This window comes from Hippocampus guttulatus, chromosome 7, assembly GCF_054856545.1.
Source record: "Hippocampus guttulatus isolate MCC_2025c chromosome 7, RoL_Hgut_1.0, whole genome shotgun sequence".
Classification (NCBI taxonomy): Eukaryota; Metazoa; Chordata; class Actinopteri; order Syngnathiformes; family Syngnathidae; genus Hippocampus; species Hippocampus guttulatus.
Genome location: NC_141267.1, coordinates 7,357,044 through 7,378,833, shown reverse-complemented (window position 1 = coordinate 7,378,833; position 21,790 = coordinate 7,357,044). Strand labels below are relative to the sequence as shown.

The 21,790-nt window shown below is 43.6% G+C and overlaps 2 protein-coding genes across 9 annotated transcripts; one reads left to right on the top strand and one right to left on the bottom strand.

The window, feature by feature from the left end:
* Positions 1-1,435: 1,435 nt before the first annotated feature.
* On the bottom strand, positions 1,436-7,903 carry babam1 (BRISC and BRCA1 A complex member 1). Of its 3 annotated transcripts, none has more exons than XM_086115609.1 (9): positions 7,816-7,903; positions 7,478-7,750; positions 6,214-6,272; positions 6,012-6,132; positions 4,254-4,332; positions 4,146-4,170; positions 3,928-4,057; positions 2,856-2,942; positions 1,436-2,407 (listed from the first exon to the last, which is right to left on the bottom strand). In XM_086115609.1, exons 1-9 carry the CDS (start codon positions 7,867-7,869, stop codon positions 2,207-2,209), a joined length of 1,029 nt encoding a protein of 342 aa, XP_085971735.1. In that variant the 5' UTR covers positions 7,870-7,903; the 3' UTR covers positions 1,436-2,206. The 3 variants fall into 3 exon arrangements, with proteins under 3 accessions (XP_085971735.1, XP_085971736.1, XP_085971734.1); XM_086115610.1 differs by having other exon boundaries at positions 7,478-7,614; positions 7,771-7,897; XM_086115608.1 differs by having other exon boundaries at positions 7,478-7,897.
* Positions 7,903-20,377, top strand: ushbp1 (Usher syndrome 1C binding protein 1). Of its 6 annotated transcripts, none has more exons than XM_086115606.1 (14): positions 7,903-9,703; positions 10,703-10,905; positions 11,431-11,567; positions 12,625-12,788; positions 12,886-13,062; positions 14,484-14,704; positions 16,302-16,442; positions 16,542-16,630; positions 16,751-16,859; positions 16,937-17,165; positions 17,948-18,106; positions 18,593-18,690; positions 19,871-19,993; positions 20,107-20,377. In XM_086115606.1, the coding sequence occupies exons 1-14, from the start codon at positions 9,698-9,700 to the stop codon at positions 20,270-20,272; spliced, it is 2,022 nt and encodes a 673-aa protein (XP_085971732.1). In that variant the 5' UTR covers positions 7,903-9,697; the 3' UTR covers positions 20,273-20,377. The 6 variants fall into 6 exon arrangements, 5 of the variants coding, with proteins under 5 accessions (XP_085971732.1, XP_085971730.1, XP_085971731.1 ...); XM_086115604.1 differs by having other exon boundaries at positions 16,748-16,859; XM_086115605.1 differs by having other exon boundaries at positions 14,481-14,704.
* Positions 20,378-21,790: the final 1,413 nt, after the last annotated feature.

The following is a 21,790-nucleotide window of genomic DNA, read 5'->3' as shown; positions in this document are numbered from 1 at the left end:
CTTCACATTAAGAAACTACTGCACTAAAACATTCATTCATAAATGTATATCATATGCTTTTTTGCTTTTCTCAGTATAAATAACACGTAGCCTGACTGTTCTACTCTTTGAATAAAAACACTTCATTCAAGCGTTAGGGAGTGCAAGGGGTTATGATGGAGGGGTGTTGCAAATCATGAAGACCTGCCAAGTGGTATGATAGCATTGTTTTATACATGTCCTCGGCTCGGCCTCAGCTTCAAAATCAGTCCTTGGTCCCCGGCCTTGGAGGCAAGTCCTTGGTCCTTGGCCTTGGCCTCGGAAAATTTCTCAAGTCCTTGGCCTTGGCCTTGCCTCGGAGAATTTTCCAAGTCCTTGGCCTTGGCCTTGGCCTCGGAGTCAAGTCCTTGGCCTTGGCCTTGGCCTTGGTCTCGGGTTGCCGGTCCTTGGACACAACACTGACATACATTTTAGTGCGACCGCACAAACGTGACGACTGTGCAAAAATAACTAAATAAAAGACACCACTGTTACACAAAGGCTTTACACGCAATTTAAACTGCCGATCGCGAATGCAACAAACCGTGATTGAAACTAACTGTGATGCCGCTCTTTATACGGTGCGCTAACTGTTACCTGTCAGTGGCAGACCCGCCCCTCTTAAAGCGCCAGAGTTAAACCATCAATATGGGTTTCCTTGGATGGAATTTATTAGATTCGTTCGTGATTTTTGCGGTCCTTATACAAGTGTTTCGAGGCTCTAATCACTCATTGTGTCCGAGGACCGGCAATCCGAGGCCAAGGCCAAGGACCAAGGACTTGACTCCGAGGCCAAGGCCGAGGACCAAGGACCGCCCCTCGGTCCTCGAGCCGGTCCTCGAGGCTAAGGACCGGCTCGCGGAACACATCTCTGGAATTGGACTCACGAAACAGAATGCAAATACAATACGATCCAATATTTCTTCATTGAAATAGCGCTTTCTTAACAGCTGCAGCTGTTTAAAAAAAAAACGCTTTACAGAACATTCATTCATTCAGTCATTCATCTTCCGAACCGCTTTATCCTCACTAGGGTCGCGGGGGGAGCTGGAGCCCATCCCAGCTGCCTTCGGGCAGTAGGCGGGGGACACCCCGAATTGGTTGCCAGCCAAACGCAGGGCACACAGAGACAAACAACCATGCACGCCCACACTCACACCTAGGGACAATTCAGAGTGTTCAATCAGCCTGCCACGCATGTTTTTGGAATGTGGGAGGAAACTGGAGGACCCGGAGAAAACCCACGCAGGCCCGGGGAGAACATGCAAACTCCACACAGGGAGGCCGGAGCTGGAATCGAACCCGGTACCCCTGCACTGTGAAGTCGACGTGCTAACCACTGGACTACCGGGCTGCCGCTTTACAGAACAGCGAACATAAAATGACAAAAATAATACAACAGGACACATAACACAAATGGAGTCATTTGTCTTATTTGGTGTCATGCAAAAGACGAAAGTCAATCCTCTTATATAAGCAAAATATATCCAACCAACCAACAAAACGTACACAAGATGACCAAGTCAAATGAGGAAATCTTATAGAAAGTGTGCAAGAGTCCATTAGCTTTCCAGTTCACTACTTCAATTTACAGTTACTTGTTACATACACATGGACTGAGATTTTGTCAATCCATTAGCAGGGCTGAAAACCGACAGAACTTCACTTCCATAACAATTTGTCTTGAATATTTTTTACATTTTATTAAGAACATCACTACGCGACGGTTATTGCAGAGTATTAATGTAATAGCATAAAAATAATTATTATGGATGAATTATCCTTTCCCGATTCTGTTTTAGTAAAGAAAGCAAGTCTATAAATTCACATTAATCAGATCACAAAAGTCAAAATTGAAACTCAGCACTGTATTTTGCAAACAAAAAAAAAACGATTGTTGATAGACTGTATGAGATCATTTTAGCATGGACAAAATTTTGGTTTCTATTGTAATGTCTTGAACGGCATCATACTGGTGCTAAAGTTGGACGCTGGATATTTTAAAAATATCCGTAACGCAATCATAACGATTCTGAATTCCGTGATTGCCGTAACAAAACACGGGCAATCCATAACATTTGGCAGTTCTGCATTCGATATTATAATCAAGTACCGGTAACTGGAATCCGGGTGCTGGTCTACTCATTTACAGTGTACGTTTATTTCCCCACAGAATAAGTCCCCCCTGCTAGACCGTGGCCTCAATGTCCTGCGTCTCTTCTCCCTCCAGGAGGCTGTATGACGCGTGACTCTGGAAAGGCCTCTGCAGAGGGTGAGCGAGAAGTTTGGCCATGCAATTGTGCAGCTCGATGGCAGGGCCACTTAAAGAAACCTCAAAGCGATAGCACATGCCCTTGGAGTCAAGGTTGCAGAAAGCCGTGTAGTTGTCCTGGAGACGGAAAACAACACTTTAAGGACCACAGTTAGGAAATGAGAAAATAACGTGTAGGCCCCTACACTTGCATGGTGATAGACAACCACAACGTATGCCATCGAAAGTCGATAGATAGATCACAGATAGATAGATAGAAGATTGATAGATCACAGACAATAATCACTGAAACGCCTGATCAAATCGATCAAACACGTGAATGAATTTCATCTGTACTTCCACTACCGGTATTTTATATTTTAGAACGCTTATCATGTTTAGATTCGCAGAGATTCTGGGCGAGACCACACCTTAGACTGGCACAAGGCACATAAAGAGAGAGACAACTATTTATATTGTCAGTTATTGAGTGGGAACTGAAAACATGTGAGTCAGGCGAGTGACCATTAGTGAGCTTCTTGCTTTGTCAATATCAACTGTCAGCTCGGTGAGAGTTGCCACTCACCCGCCAGCTTGTATCCTCGCCGTGATCTTCGGTGCCGTTATGGAGGTAGACCACATCAAAGAAAAAATAGGGAGACTGTAGCATTTTCTGAAGGACACAAACAAGAAATGAACATACTGTGGCCTTGCTCAAATGCACCTGGACAGTAGTTAGGAAGCAAATGACCATCTAGTCAAAGTAAAATTGCCTTTTCTTTTTTTTGGGTGGGGGCGAGGTCATGCAACGGGACTCAAACCAAAAGCCCAAAGTCATTACAATTGAGCGAATGCCACCCCAAGGATGTTCAAAGTACCATATTTTCCGCACTAAAAGGCACACTGGATTATGAGGCACACCTTCAATGAATGGCCTATTTTGTAATTTTTTTTCATATATTGGACGCACTGGTTTATAAGATGCAATCTACAATGCATCCACGAGATGGAGCTATGCTCCTTCCGTTCGACTCGAGAGGCGTTCATGACTCCGTCCGAAAAACGTAAATTAATGATTCCTTCAATGAAACTATGAAAATTGAAAATAATGCATCAAAACAGAAAATCAAGCGAGGAAATCACAAAATAAATTCTATAGCCAACCGCTTGATTTTCTGTTTTGATGCATTATTTTCAATTTTCATAGTTTCATTGAAGGAATTGTTACTTTTCATTTTTTGGAGGCGGTCATGAACATCTCTCGAGTCGAACGGAAGAAGAGAAGGCACGGAGACAAAGATGTACCTGTATTTATTTGTTGAGACTGTGAAAACCATTAATAAAGTGTGCGTTTTAAAAAACAACACTACAGCTCTCCTTTTTTCAGAGCTGCAAAACTAACTTATTTAATAAAGCAGTGACACAGTTCACTGAACCAACAGCAAGTTATAACATTGAAAGCATGTCTCCAGCAAGGAGCCATCTTGGGGTTGACATATTACCGTAATGTGCATACACAAGGCGCACTGGATTTTTAAGGCGCGCTGTGAGCTTTTAAGAAAATGGAAGACTTTTCGGTGCACCTTATAGTGCGGAAAATACGGTAAATGAAAATTGGTGTACAGACAGAGATGGCAAGCATCTTTGGTCCAACTTACACTGACAGCCTCGGAGGGGTTGAGCTGGAGCTGTCCAGCATGACGGCTGTAAATAAGTACGGTCCTCACAACGTAAGGAGGTGGCACAGTCTGAACATTCTCCATCAATGGCAGCTCAATCTTCTGACGACTGTTAAATGGACACGCCTCTCTTAGTAAAATCATCTTTATACCGAATCTTTTGGGAAATGAAGAAGATGTGTTCTGAGAGTGCTCACATGACACTGAGAAGATCTTCCAGGTCTGCAGAGGACAGTTAAGGCTTGGACTAAAAAAAAAAAGACTTATTCCAATGGTACCTGAATGGACAGTGAATGGAAGGATACTGAAAGTCTCACACATGTTGGTGTCCAGGTCATAGAGACAGCTGCACAGCTCCCGAGGGTCTGAAGTGAAGCCTGAGAGCTGAGACAAAGTGGAACATTTTGTGGCATTTGTTACCGGGCCGCAAAGAGATAACAACCTTCATTAAAATCACATAACTGTATTTTAATTAGTCTTCCGGGTATCAGGCACAGGTTTATTTTGAAAATCAACTACTTGTACTTTGACCTGCCTACACGTCAGTGACATAATCTCACCCTTCAAACATCGACCCCAAAAAGAGATACGACTGAAGAGCTTCAAGAACCAACAACGGTGAGATGAATACTGTAAGGACACTTTTAGAACTTCGTTTTCTTCATTCAATGGATATAACATTTCGACCAAAACATTTTACCGTTCAAGTACCGGTAGCTGCTTTTTGTGATACTGAAAATGAGACAAACTTTCCACCAGCAATCAGTTTCAAATACCAGTCACATGTTAGCAAATAAACTTGAGGCTTCTGCTACAAAGAAAAACAAATCAGTCAATTCAAGCCAAGTAGAACATCTGAACTGTATTTAGGGTTAATCAGAAGAAGTTAAATGGTGTGATTAGTTAATTCTGACGACAACCACATCCCTATTTATAAGAGAGTGTATACACTTGTGCAACCACACTATCCCAAGTGTTTATTCTTACTATTCTTTTTGCACAGGTTACACGTCCCATTAATAGTGTCAATTTTCAAATTATTTAATTTATTTCTCTTTTTTAAGTCACAAAAAAAAAACAGGCACAAAACTCCCGAGGTCTGTATAGTTTTTAAAGCCACTGTATGTGGATATCGAGTATTCTCATAGATTCCAATTTTCTTTTTTGATTAAAATAAAAATAATAACAAATAAAGAAAGACAGAAAGAAAGAAAGAAACCCACACCCACTCAATTCATCTAAACCTTGCCCGGACAAAGCACCCTGCTACAAAATAAAGGTTGGGCGCTACATATGGGCTAGCTAATCACAATTATTTCCATTGAGATTAAAATCACGAATTATTGAATTATCTATTAACTTCAAAACGTAATATTTATTCAACGACTAAAACTCAACAATTCAAGTATACAAGTATACTCAAATAATAGCAATTAAAAAGAAAACAAAACGACAGTTCATGCTGTGCGCACCTTGGGCCTCTTGGTGGCAGTGTCGTTCCGTGCATGCACATGGAGTACACACAAGGACATAAGATGGAAGCTGCGATTGAACTCTATTAACATTCCTCATTCTTCACAGAACGGGAATAATTTGTGCCTCTGGGTATTGCTATCTTACTTGTTTGTCTTTGCACAGAGTTTGTGTGTGCATATTGGTTATTTGAGGGAATATTGCACACGAAGTCGATGCTGATTGCCTGCTCGCATGTCAATGGGAACCTCCATTGAGTTGCGCTTGAGCATTTGTGATGTTTTAAAAATGAAGCACGTCTAGTATTTAAATATGCAATGTGTGTAATTCTTGTTGCTGTGTTTTACAGTCGACTCCAACGAGTGTGTCGTCTTAAAGGACGCTCAGGGGGAGCGGAATCACAATACGCTACACGCTTGCTACACAAGCAACATGGTGCATTGAGGATAGTTTCACCACGCCGTTCAGTTTTCTTTGATTATAACATTTTCAAGATCGAGAGAAGCCAAAGTCAAAATCTTGATTGCATGTAGATGAATCGCCCAGCCAGGCTACATAGATACTGTCTTCCCCAAAAGTCCCTGACTCACCCACAGAGCGTCATCATTCACCACCACCAGCGCAAACTCGTGCCGTTTGTCAATCTTGTGCTTGGTTCTGACAAACATCTCAATCATCTTCTGGGAAATGTTCAAGGCGTTCGTTTTAGAGCTGGAGAGAAAGACACATAATGGAAAAAAAAACACTACCACTTTCACTAGGGTGAGGAAAGTTTAGAACAACAGGACCTACCCATTAAAAGACTCCAACTTTGGTAAACACATCTCTTCAGAAAGGTCCAGGCAGATGATCTATTGAGAGGAAAACAATAACACATTAAGATATTAAGATCATTAAGAGATCCTTTATTTGTCCCACACTGGGGAAATTTACAGTCTACAGCAGCAAATTTGGTGGGTAGAAAGAAGAAAAACAAAGTGTTTGCAAGCACAAAAATAAATGTAGATAAAGAGAGCTGTACACAGTTCAATATATATATAGATATATATAAGCATGATGTGGACTTTACACTGGTCAACAGCAATTAATTTAATCAGACGACTTTATGTGTCCCTAAACGTATTCTGGACGCTGATTTAAAAAATGCCTTTATTTTTTTCCCCCGCCTGTACAAAACTTCACCTGCTGTTCAACCCTTAATTCATAAATATTACTGAATATATTACTATATTGCATTTTATTTTATTTTCATAATAATAGTACGATTATTAAGATAAGATAACCTTTATTTGTCCCACACTGGGGAAATTTGCATTATGCATTATGAAATCCTGCTATTATTATGAAAACCGAATGTGCTGGAGGGAAAAAAAACGACTGCGCAAAAATGAACCTAGAAAAGTTTATTTGCATTTGTCATTGAAAAAAATAATTAGTAAAAATTTGTTGACCGTAATTATTTGAATCTGTAAGAAAAAAATGCAAGTTGGGTTATAAAGTGGTGAAAATTTGCAGTCAATCTTTGGAGTTTTAGAAATAATGAGCATAAGTGACAACATTAAGTTTTCTTCTGAAGACATCTATGCAAAATAAAACAATTATAAAAAGCATGACGTCAAATCTATTACTAATTATAACTTTACATTATCACTTAAAATATTTTATTGTACAATTAATACTTTCATTGAATAACTAAATATTACATATGCCCCCAACACAAGTGACCCAACTCAGTGAAAAATTAATAAAAATGCACACTTCCATTCGAAATAGTAATCAAAAAGAGCCCCCCCCCCCAAAAAAACATTGTCCTTCAAATTTGTCAAGCTGTGGTTCTGCATGTTTGTTAAAGCGGCCTCTCAAAACTCAACTTTTCTTACATGAAATCTGATTGTTTTATTCAGAATTATGCTATGATATACTTTCCTCATTTATATTAAAGATCCCTGCTAAGAGCGAACAATCCCTTTTGGAAAATCCTGGTTTTCCTTCAATCCAATGGAAGTTCCCAATTTTAACGATACCCAGAATTTGGTGAACCTTGGCGTGAGCTTACCACTTTTTCTGGACAGTTGACCCGAGGAATTCGGATTTGGTACTCAGCTGCTGGGGAGACAGAGGCTGCCAGTGCAGGCTGCTGTGGCGTGGGCTTGAGCCTCTCCTTGCAAACAGCGGCCAAAGCATGTTGTACGACTGTGGCGGCAGAAGCGGCAGCAACAGGGGCAGAAGTCTGAGCTCCAACCGCGGAGATGGTCGTGGTGGTGGAAGACGGAGGACTGTCGCTGGTCGAGGCCTCGCCTTCGCCCTCAACTCGACTGCCCACGGCCGGCTGCGATAAACTGGGATTACCTCCGCCTCCGAGGCTACCTGTGCTGCTTCGACGGTCCTCCGCACCTTCAGGGTTGGAGCGGGTTCGGGGTCGCAATTCCACCTGGTGCTCCTCGCCATCTGCAGGGCCAGGCTCGGAGGTTTCCATGGATACGCAAGCTGCTTGGTTCAGAACAAGACTTTAGTGGGTGAATGCACAGATATTTGATTCATCCGTACATTTTTGATAGCGCTTGGCCTCATTTCAGTTTTTGATGAGCTGGAACCGATTCCAGATGACCTATCCAACTCAGGACTGGTCGCCAGCCAATCGTAGGGCACACAGAGACAAACGACCATACACACTCGCATGAATCACACCTATATGGATGGCTTTAAGTCACGTGAATATTTTGGAATATTGGCCGAACCCACACAGGAACAAGGAGAACATGCATTTCAATAAACAAGATTTAGCGATTATATAATACAGTAGAGTGAAATTAGGTTCCCTGCTCAAACTAATGATAGTGTAGAGGTCACAACAAGCAGCATTTTGTTGAATAGTATCATTGTAATGTATGTAATGAGCTGCATGCAGTGGATACGCGGCATCCTAAAGAGCAATTAGGGGGAAAAAACATTCATACAATTAAAGAAGAAACCATTATGGATGGACAAAAATATGGATGCTATTGTTTGATGACAGCGCGGTAGCAAAAATGAGTATTTACAACTAGCTAGCTTTAATTGGAAATTTTAAAGACCAATTTGCTCCGTGCGAAAAGACGTACAATTCATGTAAGGAGCGGACCTACCAAATTAATCGCTTTGAGAGTGCAAGGATGCAAACACCGTCAAACTCATTGAAAATAGACAGATGTACAGTATCCCCAAACAGCTAGCATTTGTTTTGAACTTCCGTCAAGGAAATGACAACGTTAGGCCGCGGAGCATTATGGGTAATGTAGTTTAGTATCGAAAGTATCTTGCCTTCTCTTTAAAACAAAGAAAAAACATATACAGTACATCCATCCATCCATCCATTCATATTCCGAACCCCTTTATCCCCACTAGGGTCGCAGGGGGTGCGGGAGCCCATCCCACCCGTCTTCGGGCACTAGGCGGGGGACACCCTGAACCGGTTGCCAGCCAATCACAGGGCACACAGAGACGAACAACCATCCGCACTCACACTCACACCTAGGGACAATTTAGCGTGTTCAATCAGCCTACCATGCATGTCTTTGGAACGTGGGAGGAAACCGGAGTACCCGGAGAAAACCCACGCAGGCCCGGGGAGAACATGCAAACTCCACACAGGGAGGCCGGAGCTGGAATCGAACCCGGCACCTCAGCACTGTGAAGTCGGCGTGCTAACCACTGGACTACTGGGCCGCTATACAGTACATATAAAAGGACAATTTACAAATACATATATGTTGTACTTTCTATGGACTAAAGGGAGATTTTGAAACTTTTTTTTCAAACCATCGTGGAGATGGATGGAGAAGATCACAAGAGTCATCAACATAAATACTCAGTCAGCTAAATTGACCCAAGTAAAATAATATTGACAGATGACAGGCACGTGCACACAAGTGCACAAATACGATTAAAATATTGTGTATTGTAAGGCTGGGATTTTTTTTAAAACACCCTCATAATTCAGAACTACAATCATCCCTTATTTAATTTGCACAAATCCTGTTTTAACACAAAATTTCATAGCCTGCTATTTTAAGAGCATGAATTTTCAAGCTGGTCAAAACAGGAAAGGACACCAAGTGACGAGAATGGGTGGGGACTTTCCACTGACTTCATTCATCACACTAAACCGTGGTTGGAAGATGTGCGGAGTAATGAACATTTCACATTAAAATAACTGCAGCGACAGTATAATTCTCAACATTCTGTGTGTTTTGCGGTGGGAGGGGAGCATCTACGGCAGAAAATTCAACTGTCAAGTATGGAGGTAGGTCAAGGATACGTGATTCACTCTTTGTTATTGAAATTTGACATGATGTTATGATGTTGCATGATGTAAAGCTTTTAAATAACTTTGGAAATGACAACAACGTTGTGATTTTGTTCAATCAATCGCTGAGAAAACAAGATGTACAGTAGAAGAATGACGAACGTATGAACGACTGCAAGAATAAACTGAATGAATCCTCTTCTAATCATGTTACACTGTTACAGTGTGATTATTGCGTCAACATAATATTTTTTTCTTGACATTTCATTTTCACATTCTTCTATCAAGATTCATACGGTTAGATACATTTATTACATATATTTTGTGTGTGTGTTTGCATGAGAACATGTTAGGTCTTGGAATGTCGTCCAGTGGATGTTTGGGATTGCCTTGCAGAACAGGAATGTATCCCTATTGTTCTCTGACTGGATGCATTTGGAATGAGGAATTCAAATATGTCACCAAGAAGGATCTGCAAAATAAATGATAAATTCGTTTGGCCCAAATGATTTATTAAATTAGTAAGAAAATGTACATTTTAGCTTAGATGTTGCTGGAATGTTGAACTTGTAGATAGGTTGTTAAATAACGAAGTAGATTTTTTTTTCTGCACTGCACAAGATTGTTTGATGCATGAATATTTGTACAGGCAGGAAGTTACATACAGGATGTTTTAGTTTCCCCCCTTTCCGTAGCTCAAAACAATAGGTGCCAATAACATCTGCTTTGAGGGCACAACAGATTTAATCCTTGAAAGTAATTAAAAACCTTCTTAATGATCAATTCCTAATTAATATACAATAAATGTGGTGAACAAAGCAGAGCGCCCCTCATGAACAAGAGGGGCACTTTCAAATGTTGGCACTGTGATTCCTCTGCCCTGTATAGCATCATTATTGCACACTTGCTTAAGTTGTCTGTACCCTGTAACTTTCCATTTTGAGAATTAGAATAAGTGTCCTGAGACACTAAAAACCATACCACATGGTTTTGCAGCAGTTTAGCTTGGTCCGATGTGACAGCCCGGATACCGCGTCCAGCAGTGACAAGGAGCTCACGACACGCCTCGACCACAAGAGTCTTTATCCTGAGGTGGAGCCTTCTCCAGCCGAATTGGCTCAGTGTGAAACTGAAGTGGGCATGCTGCTCAACATCATTGCCGAAGTGAACAAAAAGATGGGCTCACTGAAGGCACCAAGGTAATGTAAGTGAGGTGATGTCATTTTCTTGAAAAGGCGGTTCTTAATCTCAATGGGACCAACCTGGTTAACGAAATGTTAAACAAACAAATAAATAAATATGTGAATCAAAAGGATTCCCTTCAATTGCATTCACATTTGACAGGATTTTTAATCTACACCAAATTTACTGCAATTGTCCAACGAGTACAGTATACACTCTGCACATTACATTAGGAACACCCGCACCATATGAGGTCCACCATTGTTGTGTTCGAAATTCAACTTTTAAAAAGAAATTTGGAAAAAAAAAAAAGCAAAATATTGGGAAAAACTTTCATGAATTTACACCACTGAACCTGCAACCACAGTAACAACAAAAATAAAATAAAGTAGTACCTCTGACATTCGTAATAATTTCCTTGTATTTGATATCATTAAATTATACAGGTGTAATGAAAAAAGTTAATCGGTGAACATAGTTGTTGGCCTCACAATAATCACAGTTGCCTTAACTTTAAGCAGCATCCTACCGCCCCTCTGCAGTGAACCAGGTGATTTGAGACCACCAAGACCGGCCAGTCCTCTATTTCCTGACCTGCTTTCACACAGGCTAGTCAGAAGCATACCAGAGAAGAAGAGTGCCTCCGATGTCAAATGTCGACCTTCACTGCCTTACCAAGGTTTCTCTCTTTTTTCCCGAATGTTTGTTATATAGTGGCAGAGATAGTGTGGTGGTGGGATCAATTGCCGCTCAATGACTGAATAGGAGTTTCAGTGTAATGTGCCTCTGAACAATCAGCTCACAAGTATCCTGGTCAGGATTAGCAGTAGAAGAGGGATGGACAGGTGTTGCCTATGGCAGTTGAATATTTAACGCAGAGTTGCCATGAGGCCATGAGAGTACTAACGTTCCGAAGGGCCCATGACTGATTTTTAAGTCGTGGCATTGCTAGTGTGGAATCCATGGAGTTTTTCAGGGGGTCCTTAATCAAATGTACAGAAGGTGACCTCTGCCCGTTACAAAAAAAAATAAATAAAATTGGTGGAAAAACATTGCCTGTAAAAATATGACCAGGCGATGAACAAATACAGCATGAAAACAGACACATAAAATCAAAGGCCTTCTGTCAGTATCTACCCGACTTAATCCACTTTCTCTATCACGTTGCAATTAAAGATACTGTCAGTGTACAAAAACACAATATAACGTGCCATGTACATCATTTGGAACAGTTCAGAATCAATATTTATCTAATAACATGATAAAATAGAAGAATCAGAATCAGAGGGTGGAAATGCTAACGTCATTGCGGGCTAGCTCGCTGGCCCCATCGACATCAGGCCCCACCTGTAGGGACACATGTTTAATCTTTTTAGTTAAAGAAACATTTGCTAATATAGTTCAAGATACATTGCAGGCACAATCGTTTCTGACAGCTCCAGTAAGATGTCATTGAGGTGGCAACGCATAGAGGCTGAAATCAACATCCATATACATTTAAAGGAAGAGTGGAAGCAGCCAAGAGAAATGCCAGTTGTGGGAATAAATGAACACAATTTCATGAAAAATATGCTGCTTTTGGAATTATAAATATAGGTCAGTGCTTCTGGTGTTTAGGCCTGCAGAATAGTCCTTGCTGGTCCTGACAGCGCTCCACTCCATAAAATCAACAAAAGAGCCTTCCTGAATCTTTTTTTAAATGATTTGTAATCACATCTTCACATATCTTCCTGTAGGGGGCAGTAATGTGATGTGGGCACAACTCAAGGGGGCCCTGACTGCTGTGGAGGACTCACTCAACTGCAGACGTTCCTGGGCAACCCCCATCACATCCTCTGACCGAGACAAACCAAAAGAACATCTAAGAGCAGCTCAGGACAGCTGGGCCAAGGCTACTAAGGTATTGACACAGCTACAATTGATGCTTCCAAATTAACATGTGTCCTTGTCAGTACTGTATGTCTTTATCATCGATTTGCGTCTTCTGGTTCCTGCAGATTTTGGAGGAAATGGAAAGGGAATTTGGGATTTCTTGTCCATCAGATGTGGCAAGGGAAACATTCCAGGAGGTAGTCATGGAAAAGCGTGTCGACTCTCCTCCAGTGCAGGCTCAACTGGGAGAACTGCAGAGAGCGCACAGCATCCGCCAGATGGAGGAGGATGCGAAAAGCAAGGTTGTTGTATTCAGAATTGAACAGTGTAACAGTGGAGCAGCTCTCCCCCCTTAGGAGGGTCCTTGAGGGTACATGGGAGCTCTCCCAAGCAGTCTACATGTGCTTTGTGTCCCTCAGGGAGTTCTGTGGAGGGTGCGTCGGGAGTACGGGGTACTGAACTCCCTGATACGGGCTGTTTGGTCCTTATACCATCGATGTCAGAGTTTGTTTCACATTGCCGGCAGTAAGTCGGAATCGTTTCCTGTGAGGGTTGGACTCCACCGAGGCTGCTCTTTGTCACCCATTCTGTTCATAACATTTATGGACAGAATTTTTAGGCGCAGTCAAGTCACTGAGGGGGTCCAGTTTGGTGGCCTCAGTATTGCATCTCTGCTTTTTGGTGCTGTTGGCTTCTTCAAACCGGGGGACCTCCAACTCTCACTGGAGCAGTTCGCAGCAGAGTGTGAAGCGGTTGGGATGAAAATCAGCACTTCCAAATCTGAAACAATGGTCCTCAGTCGGAAAAGGGGGGAGTTCCATCTCCGGGTCGGGGATGAGATCTTGCCCCAAGTGGAGGAGTTTATGGAGTCTTGTTCATGAATGAGGGAAGGAGTGATTGGCAGATCGACAGTCGGATCGTTGCAGCGTCTGCCGTGATGCGGACTTTGTATCGGTCTGTCAGGGTGAAAAAGGAGTTGAGCCAAAAGGCGAAGCTCTCAATTTACCGGACGATCTGCATTCCTATCCTGACCTCTGGTCACGAGCTATGGGTCATGACCGAAACAACGAGAGCCCGGATACAAGCGGACGAAATTAGTTTTCCCCACAGGGAGTCCGGGCTCTCCTTCAGAAATAAGGTGAGAAGCTTGGCCATCCGGGAGGGGCTCAGAGTCGAGCCGCTTCTCCTCCACGTCGAGAGGCGCCAGATGAGGTGGCTCAGGCATCTGATTAGGATGCCCCCTGGACACCTCCCTGGTGAGGTGTTCCAGGCATGTCCCACCGGCGGGAGGCCCCGGGGACGACCCAGGACACGCTGGAGAGACTATGTCTCCTAGCTGGCCTGGGACCACCTCAGGATCCCCTGGGAAGAGCTGGAAGAAGTAGCTGGGAAGAGGGAAGTCTGGGCTTCCCTGCTAAAGCTATTGCCCCTGCGACCCGGCGTGGTAGAAAATGGATGGATGGATGTGTGCGTATACAGAAGTTGTACTGTACTAAGCATACTATAAGAATGTAATAATTAATGGGGTGGGGGGGGCGTGGCGGAGGGGGCGCAAGATCTTTCTCTATTTTGTAATACATTTTTATTCCTGTGATGAAATTATTGATCTGTAGCATCGACTTTGGTGACTCATTATGATAAACAATGTATGTTTCGACAGTATACAGGATTCAAATCAGAGTGAGTCTATGTGCTAAGTCTACGTTCTTCTGTTGTCCAGCAGGTTGATCAGCAGAGGACCTGGAGGTCAGCCATTTGCTCTCCTTCAGGCACCACGGCAGACCGGGCCTCCTCGTCCTTTCCATGTTCTCCTTTGCTTATGAGAAGAGCTGCAGGAGGCTCGTTATCTTCAGGAGGTGATGGCTCCCCTCTGAGCTTTGTTACCTCGGGAAGTCCTTGTTCAAGCCCCAGTGGCCTGGAGACTGAGATGGAACGACTGAACAGGTAACTACACCATATCAATTTAGACCTCCTCCGATTACTAACTGCTACTACTATGACTACTATTATATTCTTCAGCAGAATCTACCAACGCAAATCAAACAATATTGGGAACCGTGATAAGACTACGTGACCCTGTTTTAAAGTAGGGCAGTAGTTTAGCAGCAATGCTCGGTAGGGCTCAGACCGTTCCCAAGCCAAAGTGCACACAGTCATAAACAACAGCATTTTTACTGCTTAGCTCGTGAAAAAAAGAGCGATTATCTATGTGTATGTCTTGAGCCAGTGGCGTGGCCAGGGTGTCACATATCAGTGCATCTGTCATTCTTTATCATGCAATCCACAGTCAGGGTTTCATGCACTGGTTCGCTAGATAAAAGCTAATCAGCGTGATCAATTGTCACAGTTAGCCAATGCCATTTTGCAAACGCTAATCAATGGCTCAATGACATTTATTTTATGAAAGGCATTTCTAAACTTTTGTCTGACATCGTTCCAAAGGCCTTAAAAATGTTTAAAATAAACTCTCCACAACAATATGAAAACGGGTCCGTCACACAAAGAAAGACATTAACTCCACTTTAGTTGCCGTCACAGCGTTTTGTGTTTAAACAAAGAGGAAAAGTGATCGACCGGCACACACTCACAGACGCAGAAGTATCCATCCATCCATTTTCTGATCCGCTTTATCCTCACAAGGGTCACAGTGCTGGAACCTATCCCAGCTGCCTTTGGGCAGTAGATGGGGTACATCCTGAACTGTTTGCCAGCCAATCGCAGGGCATACATAGACGAACAGCCATTCGTGCTCACAATCACACCTAGGGACAATTTAGAGTGATCAATCAGCCTGCCATGCATGTTTTTGGAATGTGGGAGGAAACCAGAGTACCTGGATAAAACCCACGCAGACAATGGAGGAACATTCAAACTCCATTCAGGAAGGCCGGAGCCGGAATTGAACCCTGCACTTCTGCACTGTGAGGCGGACGTGCAGAGGTCATGGAATATTCATGTAATGTCATCTATAATGAAATAGATCTTTAATTGTGTTATTGTACAGAATGGCTCGTTTTCGAAATCACGGTGACGGACACACACGAAAGGGCTGAATTCTAAGAGAAAGTGGAGCCCGGGATGGGGGTGGTCTGTTTGGTGGCTGGGGAGTGGCCTGTGGTGGCTGCCACATAGCTCCGCCTACTCCAATCATTCGTTCATTCATTTTCCAAACCGCTTAATCCTCACTAGGGTCGCGGGGGGTGCTGGAGCCTATCCCAGCCGTCTTCGGGCAGTAGGCGGGGGACACCATGAACCGGTAGCCTGCCAATCGCAGGGCACACAGAGACGAACAACCATGCGCACTCACACTCACACCTAGGGACAATTTAGCGTGTTCAATCAGCCTGCCATGCATGTCTTTGGAACGTGGGAGGAAACCGGAGTACCCGGAGAAAACCCACGCAGGCCCGGGGAGAACATGCAAACTCCACACAGGGAGGCCGGAGCTGGAATTGAACCCGGTACCTCAGCACTGTGAAGTCGACGTGCTAACCACTGGACTACCGGACCACCTACTCCAATCATCTCTGGTGTTTTACAGGTACATTGAGAAGCTGAAGGCCAGGAATGAGCGTCTGACTGTTGCTTTGGAGCGAAGGAGAGCAGATTACGAGCAGATCAGTGTCACACTCGAGAGACTTGAGGCCGACTACTCTGCCATGCATCTGGCTCTCCGATATTGGTACACAAATACAACAACACTTGTCTTATAACGTGCTTATCACTTGTTCGCAACATGGAATTATATCAGAATTGTGCTGTGGTTTGTTGGTTTCACCAGTGAGGAGTGTGAAGAGGCCTACAGTGAACTCTTCTCACTTTATGATGCTCAGAGGCAACAAAGCATTCCCCTCCAGACCGACAGAGCAGGTGTTTCAATAACACTTTTTTATGTTCGCTACTCAGTCAGTGCACACTCATGTCTTCGCATTGTGTGCGTGTGCTTATCATTCACCAACACCAACTGTTGTTTTTTCTTGTCGCCAGCAGGCGGCGATAACAAGCAGCAGCCTGGCAGTCCAGCTCAGAACAGGAAAATTGCAAGTGAAGAGATGTCAACCTCCTTCACCGAGGAGATGGAAACACACACAGAGTGGAGGTGATGTTTTGAAGGACTCCCTGGCACACTAAGCTAATATTAGAAATGGCAAAGTAATTCAGAATCTGTAACTCCAGAACTCCTGAGCTAAGTGATCGAGAGGTTGCGCTCCGTCAGCTAATTGAGCGTCTGAAAGAAGACCGGGCGGCCATTTGCCTCCCGAAGCCACGTCCACATCAAGCAGTAGTCAAAATGAGCCCAGATGCTGGTTACCGTGCTGGACTGAGAGTGGGACACTTATCCAAAGAGCCTGCTGACGGCAAGAGAGATAAGACGTCTCTGTTCCACGAGCTGATCACTACCAGGGTAAGAGTCTAGATCAGTAGTTCTCACCCTTTTTTGAAGTGATGGTCCTGCTCAGACTTTTTTTTTTCCAGCCAAATTCCCCCGAACTAGCGCAAATCATTTTTGGATGGAAAAAAAATTGAATGAAATCAGAGTGCTGTGCCATTAGTGTCTGACTTCTTAGTTTTCTCAGTCACTTTGGTACATTTCTTATTTCAGAATTGCAATGCTCAAAATAATTCATGCAATTAGCAAAACATCGTGGTTCCCTTGCAAAAGCCACGTTCTTTTTCATCATGCTTAGTAGATCTCTCAAAAGTAAATAACTGTATCATTGAACATGTCAGTGCCATCCAAAATGTCAAGTCTTTGTGTCATTGTGTACAGACAACGCAGTCAAATTGCTGAGCCATGTTGTCAATACAACTGTGTAGTATGGAGGCATGTTCTGGGGTCAACTGCCACAAGTTTGAATGACAATTATTCTAAATTGAAAGTGACGCTTTTTGCTTGCAAGAGACTGGGTAAGATTCACATTTCACTTTTACTGTACACGCTGTAATTTGCTGATTAACCATCTCGCCGTGATACAGAAAAGACACCACTGCACAGGCAAAAAATTGAAAACAAAGAAAAGTGAACATGGGTCAATCTCCTTATAGGGGGAAAAACACAGCATAGACCAGTATGGTTTTGTTGTGTTTTTGTGCTGGTCTTGCCCATGTCACCAGCTTTCTTACTGAATTCACTCAACGAGTATAACAATGAATCATATGAGCTTAATGGTTATTCTACTTGTTCAGGAGGAGATGTCGGATCTCCGTGCTCAAATTCGTCTGAAGGAGAAACAGCTGAGGTGTCTGGAGTGGAGTGCGGTGGCCCAAAAAGCCCAGGAAGCATCTGGAGCACGTGCTCCAGAAAGCCTCCGAGAGGAGCCGCAGGACTGTAAGACTGAACAACAGGTAGACCGTACGAACAGCAGCACACTTTTCTGTTACTTTTTTAAGTGACACGAAGTCAAGGTGAAGTGTACAAGAGGGAGCAGGGCGTTGGTCTTTTGTGACAGACCCGATTCAAATCTGGGCGTCCCACCTGGGAAATCATACATCTCGCTACCAAAGCAGAGAATCCCTCCAGACCGAGAAGGATATTTTGGTCAAACAAGGTCTTTAGATTAGAGCTACTCTTCACACCTCTGCCACTGTCAAAGGACAAGGACACGGCAGAACACATTGTCACACACAGTGCAGACAAAAGTATTAGGACACAGTTTGAAATGGTGTGTGATTCGGTGATTGCAAGTTCAATTTATTTGAACACACAATAACCCAAATTACATTTGGGATCCTTGCCAAAGGCTATTCAGTCACAGCATGTAATTTCATGTCTTGGATGTGTGTTAACGTTTTTGTTTTTTTCTTGGGGGTGGGGGTTTGTTTCCTTCTTAGAGGCTCTGCAAGAATGCCGATAATGTGTGTAGTGATGGTGACGTGTCTGGGCTCAGGATGAGGCCCATCTTGAAGGAACTGCAGGCGCTACTTCAGAGGTGAGGTGTTGGTTCGTCAGTTTTGATTTGACATCAGGTCACCTTACCTGATAGCTGCCAATGCTGGCAAATGCGTTCACAGCTTCTGTTCATTGCTTTTGAACAAGACCAAGTGGCTCTCTGTATCAGGTGCAGAGGAGAGCATCTTTTTGAAAGATAGTGTCATATAGTAGATAACAACGACGCAATAATTGTTACAGAGTATCTTATATTTACAGTGGTCAACTCTCTCGACGTAGAATTATTTTTCGGAATATTATCAGGTAAGGCAAGGGTGTCAAACTCATTTTTGTCATGGGCCACATTTTAGTTCCCGTTTCCCATGGAGGGCCGTTATGACCGAAACCAAATAAAAAAAGTCAATAATGGTTTATTCAACTATTGTTTATAAAACTATTGTTTTTAAGCAAGTTACTGTAGTGAGAGGCTTGGTTAAAAAAATGCTTACAATATGTCTCTTATTTATTACATAGGAAAATTAAAAATTTTGGTCTGGATTTTAGCAAACATCATGGAAGTTGACATGTTTGATTTGCCTTCGCGGGCCACATACAGTAAAATGATGTGGCGGGCCAGATCTGGCCCCCGGGCCTTGAGTTTGACACCTGTGAAGTAAGGTGTGTCCAAAATGGTTGTTGATATAATGCAACGGGGAAAGTGTGGCTGTTACAAGGGCATGATGCCCTTGTACTAGTTTCCACTGGGTTTGGTCTTAGCTCAAGGACATTTCCGATTCTTATATTAGTTCCATCCATCCATCCATTTTCCGAACCGCTTGATCCTCACTAGGGTCACGGGGGGTGCTGGAGCCTATCCCAGCTGTCGTCGGGCAGTAGGCGAGGGACACCCTGAATCGGTTGCCAGCCAATCGCAGGGCAAGCAGAGACGAACAACCATCCACGCTCACATTCACACCTAGGGACAATTTAGAGCGTTCAATCAGCCTGCCATGCATGTTTTTGGAATGTGAGAGGAAACCGGAGTACCCGGAGAAAACCCACGCAGGCCCGGGGAGAACATGCAAACTCCACAGAGGGAGGCCGGAGCTGGAATTGAACCCGGTACCTCTGCACTGTGAAGTCGACGTGCTAACCACTGGACTACAGGGCCGCTCTTATATTAGTTCGACTTCAGAAATGTAAATGCTGCAATTCATCTTCTTTACCTTATCGGCTTGTAGGGAACAAGCCCTCAAGAGGAGACTGGCGCTTGTTTATGACTCGCTGAATGCAGCACTCCCAGACAGCACCTCTACCAGTCGGGAGAGTGATGAGCACGTGGCACGGATTGCGCAAGCTCACAGGTACAGCATGGCGGTTTGAATTCTAAACCAAAGTAGCAAAAAAATAAAAAATAGCAGAAACCTTTCAGTTATGATATGTGAAAGCGAATCTTCTTGCAATGTCACCATTCCAGTATGGCCTTGAGCTCGTACAGACACATTCGCAGAAAGTACAGGGAGCAGGTGTGGAAGCTGGAGCAGAAACTAGCCGCCATGACGGAAAGTCAGCGCGTCCAGAACGAAACGTCGAAAACGGCGGGGGAAGATTCAGAATGGAGGAGAGAAGAGACTGTTCTGTGATCCGATTACGCGCCGCAGAGCCGAACGAAAGGAACATTTAATGACATTTCCTTCAAGTCATGCTTGTAAAGTTTGTGTCTTATTAAAAATATTTCAAACAACCGACATGTACAAGAGTGTGCGGGCTCGTTCAATAATACAACTTCTGGAAAGAGTGGAGGTTCTTGATTTGGACTGCCGTCGTGGTCGGAGTGGGAACGCAACAACACCATGCAATCGTACAACTGCCGAACGGCTGTGCATGCTCCGTGTATCGCTGTGCGCCGTGGGCAGGCATCGCTAGTCGAACAAGCAAATACTATTTGTTCATATCATTACAAAGAGCAGTTGAAATGACGTGTGCAGGAATGCATAACAATAAGACATGGAAAACATTGCTTGCTCTTCCATTGTGGAGGTAGAATAAATGTCCATTTCAGAGCAGAACTCACGAAAATACACTTTTCCTGCAGCCAAGCCAAGAAATTCTAAGAAAGGGGAGAGGCGCGTCACACAAAATATCTGCTAACCACATTTCATTCATTTATTGACATATTTATTTTTATTGTTGACTCGACTCAAGTTAAAGGATTATTATTTTTACAAAATAAAACATCCTTTGGTCCATTTCCTGATCCGCTGATCTCCATTTGAACCACCCTCTAAACTCCAACCGGAGTAATAACGTTTGTGTAGCTTGACAAAAGAATGTCAGTCCTTTCCTCAAGACACCAGAAAACCTTTCAATTGTCCAAAAATGGCACTTAATGTTTCCTTTATTTACCTCTGTGCTCTCCGTTATTGCTCCTTTCCGTCCTTGCTTCCCACATGCAATCTCGCACCTCATCTCTCAATCCTCTTGCACCCCTCCCCTTCGGCCGACCCCGTGCTCCGCCCCACCCGACAAAGGTCAGCCGCAGCTGTGGGCGACGGTCAGGAGGTTAAGGCAAAGGTTGGATGTCACGCGCGAAGGGTCGCAGCGATGCCCGGCTGTTGTGTCGTGCCTTGAATTAAGGCTTGACCGTGGCAGACGAGGTGGCGAGGCCATGGCGCCCTGACTCTTGACCGGGCTGCCGTTTCTCTCGCAAAGGTCGCCGAATAAGGCCTTGTCCCCCCACCCCTACCCCATACGTCCAGGTCACTGGCGCTATTGTTGTAATAGTTGCCATTCAAGCAGATGAAACAATTATCATTCGCCCCTCGTGTCCTCCTTCTTGAGGATCGATGTCCAACGTTTTGAGTTCATCAAAGGTTTTTTGTATATTCCGCCACGGTCGTAAACTCTGCTTGACTCTTGTTGTTCGATGTCATTGTGTGGAAAGATGTGGATGATCTTTGATCATGATGGCGAATGCATCCACACTGGCGTCACATTTTCTCATTCTCTTGACTTTTGGATTACTTTTTGGAGAAATCAGCAGTGGCCAAGCTTAGCCTAGCAGTTTAACTGGTTTTGGAAGAGATTATTAAGGGAAACTGTATGTTAGCTTTGTGACGTTTTTAGGTGGATGCTTTTCTATTTAAAGATATCTACTGTTT

What these genes read in the sequence shown, in the direction of transcription:
- babam1 (XM_086115608.1), bottom strand. Translation starts at nt 7,897, where the DNA reads ATGGAAACCTCCGAGCCTGGCCCTGCAGATGGCGAGGAGCACCAGGTG. An exon ending in CAACATGTGTGAGACTTTCA is followed by an intron (nt 4,171 to 4,253) that starts GTATCCTTCCAT and finishes TGTCCTCTGCAG; the next exon opens with ACCTGGAAGATCTTCTCAGT. An exon ending in GCGAGGATACAAGCTGGCGG is followed by an intron (nt 2,408 to 2,855) that starts GTGAGTGGCAAC and finishes TTCCGTCTCCAG; the next exon opens with GACAACTACACGGCTTTCTG.
- ushbp1 (XM_086115603.1), top strand. An exon ending in GAAACACACACAGAGTGGAG is followed by an intron (nt 16,860 to 16,936) that starts GTGATGTTTTGA and finishes CTGTAACTCCAG; the next exon opens with AACTCCTGAGCTAAGTGATC. An exon ending in CTGCAGGCGCTACTTCAGAG is followed by an intron (nt 18,691 to 19,870) that starts GTGAGGTGTTGG and finishes ATCGGCTTGTAG; the next exon opens with GGAACAAGCCCTCAAGAGGA.